Genomic DNA, 7,021 nt, shown 5'->3' on the forward strand with positions numbered 1-7,021 from the left:
TTTTTTATGGAAACTTTTAATTAACTTAGTGAATGGATAGCATTTATTTTACAATAATTTCATATGGGCATATCAGTATTTATAATATATGTAAACTGATTTTCATTACTGCAGGCCTCTTAGCTTTATTTATTCATACAATGTGGCCTTTTTGTAGTGTTTGCTTATTAATTTTGATATGTAATTGTAAAAATACACTTTTACCAAAATGCACGGCAATTAATTAATTTTACATATAGGAGATGTAATTATTTATGCTCAACCTGCTGAGAAATAAATGTATCTTATAACAAAAAAGGTAGATAATTATTGAAGTGTAAAATGTGTTGTACGTAAAGACATGTTGGCTTTTACCAAACATCATCATATGTTGTTCTTGTTGTGGGCAGTTGTTGATTGTTGACATACTGTTTATTTTATGTTCATGACTGTAGTACATTTCAAAATTTAAAAAAAATAAAATAAATATTCAAGTTATTATAGTAATAAAAGGATAATACTAAAGACATCCGCTTATTATTAATTTCCTTGGGAGTTTAAAATTCAGGCCCATCCACAGCTTTCCATTGTGTGATTGGGCTCTGCTGCCTTTTGGCAAACTTGGCATGTTCACATATTGCTACATTGCGAGTGCCTTTTGTTGACAAGTTAGAAATTCAGTCAGTATGATGGGATTAATCCTGTCAACCTTGTTTAAAATGCAAACATCCTGAGCAATATCCGAATTGTGTCTCTCTGATTGGTGTGTGCCAGAATAACTTGCTGATTAAGTCTGATTAACACACCAACTAAGTAAATTTCCAAGTTCATTCAGCTTTCTGGTGGCCAGGTATTAGCTAATTCAACATGCTTCGACTCTGGTAACCATTCCTTATATGCAGCTATAAGATCTAAAACAGAAAAAAAAAAAATAAATAAAAAAAATATTTTTTCTTTTTTCTCTATATAAGCAACTGCTCACCAGTCCGCACATTAAACAGAGGTTACCTCTATTCAGCATTTAACGCTTCATGTATGCACCTTTCAGATGAGGAATTTTGTTGACACTATTAAAACATGATTAAATCATGCTTAAATACAGTACACAGTGGCGTACATTATTATATGGGGTTTTCAGCAAGGGTTCATAATTGCCTTTAATTACTACCACTAACAGAAAAAAAATCAATTAAATTTGGTTCCGTAGAACACATCGTTAACCGACCACGCCATACGACGTGTCCTATTAGTGGTAATGGCAGTAATGTACAGTCCTTGCTGAAACCTCTGTTTTGTTGGTGTATTGGGGGCACCCTGGGGTTGAATATAAAAAAGGGCAATGAAAGTTTGTTGGAAATCACCTCAAGTTTATGTAACAAGTTCTGATAACAACAAGAACAATAAGAAGTAAGGTTCAGAGGTTCGCCTGCGCCGACCTAAATAGGCTTCTGATATGAGAATACTGCAGAAACTACATCACTGTACTTGGCATGCTCGTCAAATGAAATGAACTGAAATGAACCTTAACACATTCGATTTTGCAGAAAAACTCCACTACTGAGTAGGTATGCGCAAGTGCAGTATACTCAAAAACCACTACTAACATGCGGAACATTTACTATGGCCAATTTAAGCAGATTTAAAACAACTTACAGTTACTGTCTTCTTGCCAGGCCTGTGTTAGAGTCTCTTTGGAGTCTACTCTCTTGATTGCTAGAGTGTTGAGTAATGTCTGGGTCCTTGGTTGTAACCTAACAACAACATCGGTAGAAAGTAATTGTTATAATATGCAATCTCCATATTAACTTGTGTCTGCTACTTTAAGAATTTTTATCCAATCCAGTACTGTAACAATAGGAAAATATATTAGAGAGTGATACATACCTGGCCCAGGTTTTCACCATAGTGCTTGGAGGGGATAGTAAGCAAGATGTGTACTTCTTAAGTCCACTGAACACCTGAAACAAATGTAACTTAAATCAGCTTTCACAACTCCCATGATGTAAGCATTTTAAACATATTTATGTGCTTTCACTGCTGCCTGTCTTCTCTGTCTGTCTGTTTGCAAGATTCAGCAGAAACTAATGAATGGATCATCATAACATTTAGTCGAATGGTACATAATAATCGAAGAAAGACACCTTTCAATTTGTGTTGTTTCCCAGGTTCTGTTTAACAACCTCATGAGGAACCATGTTTCTTCAGACTGTACCCTAAATTGCACATGCATATAACAATATAGACCAATAGTTATTAACCAACATTGCTGCTACCATAACCCATATTATTCTTGCATATTTATCTAACTTTACACACCTGGCCTTCCAAGAGAAATCTAGCAAACCACTTGAATCGATCCGGTGATGGTGGGAACGCTAGCTCCTGGCAAGGAAGTTGCCATGCATTTCGACCTAGAATGTTGAAACGGTTAAGAAAAAGGCTCATTTCACTGTCGGTGAATAAATACAATGTAAACATTTGTGGTAAAGACCGGCTAAATCAGTCCTCGCAAAAAATGGATTTTTAGTTATTAATACAGGGTTAAGCAGTAAAATGAATGTTATAAAATTGTTAAATCATTTAAATCCGACGTGAAGTTACAGGAGTTTAAACAAGAACAGTATTTTTTAAAAGTTTATGATTTTGAGGAATTCTCGGGCAGAGACCATAAAAAAATGTTATCAAAAGTAGGGGAAAAAAAACAACATTGCATGATGATAAAGTTTAGTTTAGTGCAATAAAATAGATTTCGAAAATTTTGACATTTCAATATATTTTGGCCATTTCTCAGAAACATGATTTGCGATTAGTGACTGGTTTGGCTTGTCTTTGCCACATTTGCAAACATTATAATACAGCACAGGATTGCTCATTTAAAAAGATCAAAGAAATTATCAATTTACAATGTAACACATATAAAACCAATACAATTTTTGAAAGCAGAAAAATTAAAATGACTATCATAAAAAAAACCAAAATACAACATATAGTTACAAAACTGATTCAGTATAAATCAGTAAACATGATTTCTTTGATTTTACTTGTGATATAACCATACCAAATGTTGCTGTCATGTGACACCGTACAGTGCCTGTCTTTGGGTCGTATCTTGGTGAAGGCTTTTCATGTGGTTTTGAGAATGTACACAGGTGAGGTAGAAGTAATGCCAACCACCCAGGCTCTATTGCTATTACACCTATAGAATAAATAAATTAACATTTAGAAATTAAATTTGTATTGCAACATAAAGATAATAAGTTATGAAGCACAAGCACCAATTACCTCTCATATATGCCTTGGATGTTTCAATTATCTCCTGATAAACAACAAACTTGGGCAATTTACTGAATAGAACAGAATCAGGATGGATGTAAACAGCGCCCTCTATACCAACACACTGATATGCATTCTTTGCTTCACGTTCTTGAGAATCAGGCATGAGTCTTTGGAAATAGAGAACAATAACAAATTGAAAAAGTTTGGAAGTTGCATGTTACTATGGTTTCTATGCTACTCAACAAAAAGCTAACTGAACCCATAACACCACCCCAAAGTGGTTCCAAAATGGCCTCAAATTAGAATGTGAAATCTAATCTTTCAAATTACCCTGTAAAGAACAAATACACTTAGAATATCAAGATTCCATTGTAAAATTAAAATCATAAATAGAAGTCATTTGTGTGTAAAACAATTAATAAAAGCTTACCTAGCAACATGGTTTCCAAGCCCTGACAATACTATTTCACGTAACATTTTCACCTAGATATTAAAAAAAATATATATCCGAATATAATTGTATATATTATATTATTGTAAGAATGGATTATTTGTTTTCTCTTCTATGTTACACAAATCCATGATGCATTCCACATGCCGATAAAGTGGGAGCGGTTGGTGCAGGGGTTACCTTTCTGTCCCTCAACAACGAGGTCGGGGGTTCACACCTTTGCTGTGCATTCCGCTTGTGTTCTTGGACAAGGCTATTTACCTATGTTTGTCTTTCTCCAACCAGGAGTATAAATGGATACCCGGTTCACTACTGGGGAAAAAGGCGGCGTGGAAAGGAACTGGCCACCCTACAACACAACGCTGAGGCTTAGTACGATGGGCTAACAGCTCATACCACTACGTTCAGTAACGAATATGGGACTACCTTTACCTTCAATACTACAAATTGAAAATTTACAGAATCATTTCCATCCTACTATTGGCAAATTCATGTTCATAAAAATATATGACATAAAAAAGGGATGCTTCTCTGAAAAATACTCTACTAACCTGCAAGTCTGTTGGTGGGTTCATCTTCGGGTCAACAAACACCCCGCACTCCGGACTGACAGCATTTACTAACAATAAGAAAGAAGAACTATTTTAATCACCATTAGAATTTAATAGTAATGTTTTGTTTTTTATCATAGTGAATAATATTGAAGAAAGCAAGAGGAATCTTTACCAGCATTGGTGAGGAGCCGTCGTAGTTTACGAATTTCCACCATTGCTTTATATCTTAGACTGTGAGCCTGGCAGAAGCCAGCTGTACACCCAGCGTACTCTGTCGCCCCTACAGCACCCAGCAACACCATCAGGTCTCCAAATTCTGCAGCGGATCCCTACAGTGAAAATACAGAATTCAAAACAAACATTCAATTCAACTTTTATTTCTTTCCCATCAATTTTGCCAATAAATAATAAACATATATAGGCACCTCTTGACAACATGTCATTGTACAACAGTTTTTTTTTTGTCCAATAAAATTTCATAGTCTGAACAAATCTTCTGATAAAGATGTGGAGTTGTTTTTAGGCTCTTTTAGGAAATGTTACGCATACCCCTGGTATAACACAAGCATCTTAGCCTTAGCAACCCACTCCACTTAGAACTAAAGGTAAGCATAATACAATACAAGCACATAAAACCGAAAGGTCCACTGATTAATCTCAGATAAGAAAGTATATTACATACTCCACGTAATTGATGTCGAAATATTGAATCCGAACACTAAGGCATGTATTTCAATACTTGGAGTATGTATTATACTTTCATACCAGTGTATTATATATGGAACAAAAATTAATTGTTAGAGTTACTCACCTTTCCTGCCCATATTTTTTTATAATGTGATGACTTGGCCCTCTTCATTTTCAATGCTTCATTCTAAAATCAGATAATTTTTAGAATTAGCTATCACAACAATATACATCTTATAGTGGCGGATCCAGGAATTCAAAATTAGAGGGGGCCCAGGTAGGGACTTGACAGATTGAGAGTCTAGACCACCTCAGGCCCACTATGCTTGGGGCTGAGGTAAGAAAATTTATGATTATGGCACCTGGCGCCAGAAATAATTATGAAAAATTTAGGGGCTCCCGGCTGGCTCGGGGCCCCCGCCACCACTTTCTTGAATCCGCCACTGTCTTATCTTTGTTTGGTAATATAAAAATTTGACATAACTCTTCTCATGATAAGGCTGAAATGACCATTTCATGAACTTTGACCTACCCCTTCTCCAGATTCCCCAGCTCCTACATTTCCTTCAAAGATTTCCTAAAAAAAATAATCAAAAAATTTAACATTACTCAATCATAATTCTCATGTTGTTATTTTCCTATTCAGCATGTATACCACTGGAGCTACACACAAGGCACAAGGTGAAGACCAGGAAGCACACAGAAATGAAGAATGGAGAAACTGGTACATACAGTAGCAGTGCAAGGTACAAGTGGATTATGGTAATAAATTAATACGCAAGATCTGTCCAGACTATCAAATATTGTGTGACATCCCTAAATATGGTCATGATGACATCACATCACGTCCATATATAGGCACATCATGACTATATATGGGCATACACCAGCTATTTATCTAAGAAAACTTGAGTCTGGACAAAGCTTAACATTCAGAAAATTTAGTTCTAAACATGTTTCCCAACTAATAATACCACCATGCTCAGTGAAAATGGCAGTTCTTACCCTGACTGTTAAAGCTGCGACTAATGCAATGATGTAGGGTAGACACCCCTGCTGTTGGCCTAGGGAGATCATCTTGGCATAGCAAGGAGCTACTGGAAAGGCAGCCATTGCTTTACCAAGCGGTGTTATCTTGCAAGTGAATGTTTCTGAAAATAAAACACATTTTTCAGCAATTTAGACAACAATTCATTCATTCATTTATTTATAACTGCTATTAACTTAAACTTCTTACCCCATACTACAAACAAATTAAACATTCCTTTCTAATAAGAATGACATAATAAACAAAATAGTACAAAACATGACATAAAAGCTAGTGCAGTTTCCTTTCAACATTCAGTATTGAAACATTAATTATTTAATAAGACAAATACAAATACAAATCTTTGATTTAAAGATTAAAGTATGTATATTCCTTTTTCATTTATGTTGATGTTTAAACATCGATATCATGGCTTAGATATTCTGTAATAACAAAATGACGGTCGCAATCAATTACCTTTGTCAGAAAGACGTACTGGTTTCACTGGCTGTTCAAGAGCACCAAGCATAATCAGATGTCGTTCGGCAGCCTAGAATATAAATGGTTTCAGATAATAAGTAGAGAGATTGACGACAAACGAGAAGGGGAGACAGAGGAGACAACAGGAGAGTAGGAGAAAACAGGATAGAGGGGATGAGGACTATGGTGAAGGGAGTGCACTTGGCATAGACCTGCCACATAGAGGATGCACTGCTGGCTTCCTAGGCGTAACTTTTTCACTTTCACGTAAAGAGCAAATACGTGGTTTGCCAGTGTAGAATTTACAGATTCCAGAGTCTGCCTATCCCATATATTTTTGAGGGGTTTTCTTACTTTAATAGAGAATTGACAATACTGAAGTTAGTTTGTCTAATTATATACACAAATTTTTGTTGAAAACATGTTGGCAAAAAAAAAAGTTACCTTCATGGCTTCCAATTCTGGTGGAGTGGGGAAGGGAAAATTGACAACCTTATCAATTCCCATATCCTGTAAAACAAAAGTCAATGATAAAGTGATAAAAGAATATACATCACAGGAGGAAAT

The 7,021-nt window shown here is 35.5% G+C and overlaps 1 protein-coding gene across 2 annotated transcripts in view; it reads right to left on the reverse strand.

Moving 5' to 3' along the window:
* The window catches only part of LOC117113046 (probable ATP-dependent RNA helicase DHX37), a 14,099-nt gene continuing 7,078 nt past the window's right edge, over positions 1-7,021 (reverse strand). For both annotated transcript variants that reach the window (XM_033256271.1, XM_033256270.1), the window contains exons 16-29: positions 6,899-6,964; positions 6,452-6,524; positions 5,953-6,098; positions 5,480-5,524; positions 5,072-5,134; positions 4,433-4,589; positions 4,258-4,325; positions 3,686-3,738; positions 3,262-3,422; positions 3,038-3,175; positions 2,296-2,390; positions 1,864-1,937; positions 1,633-1,730; positions 1-890 (exon numbers count right to left, since the gene is read on the reverse strand). In XM_033256271.1, the coding sequence (XP_033112162.1) occupies positions 811-890; positions 1,633-1,730; positions 1,864-1,937; positions 2,296-2,390; positions 3,038-3,175; positions 3,262-3,422; positions 3,686-3,738; positions 4,258-4,325; positions 4,433-4,589; positions 5,072-5,134; positions 5,480-5,524; positions 5,953-6,098; positions 6,452-6,524; positions 6,899-6,964 (1,317 nt within the window). In that variant the 3' untranslated portion in view covers positions 1-810. The remainder of the gene's footprint in view (positions 891-1,632; positions 1,731-1,863; positions 1,938-2,295; positions 2,391-3,037; positions 3,176-3,261; positions 3,423-3,685; positions 3,739-4,257; positions 4,326-4,432; positions 4,590-5,071; positions 5,135-5,479; positions 5,525-5,952; positions 6,099-6,451; positions 6,525-6,898; positions 6,965-7,021) is intronic.

The sequence above is a fragment of the Anneissia japonica genome, unplaced genomic scaffold (genome assembly GCF_011630105.1).
Source record: "Anneissia japonica isolate Jap-2015-1 unplaced genomic scaffold, ASM1163010v1 scaffold288039_len1115542_cov189, whole genome shotgun sequence".
Classification (NCBI taxonomy): Eukaryota; Metazoa; Echinodermata; class Crinoidea; order Comatulida; family Comatulidae; genus Anneissia; species Anneissia japonica.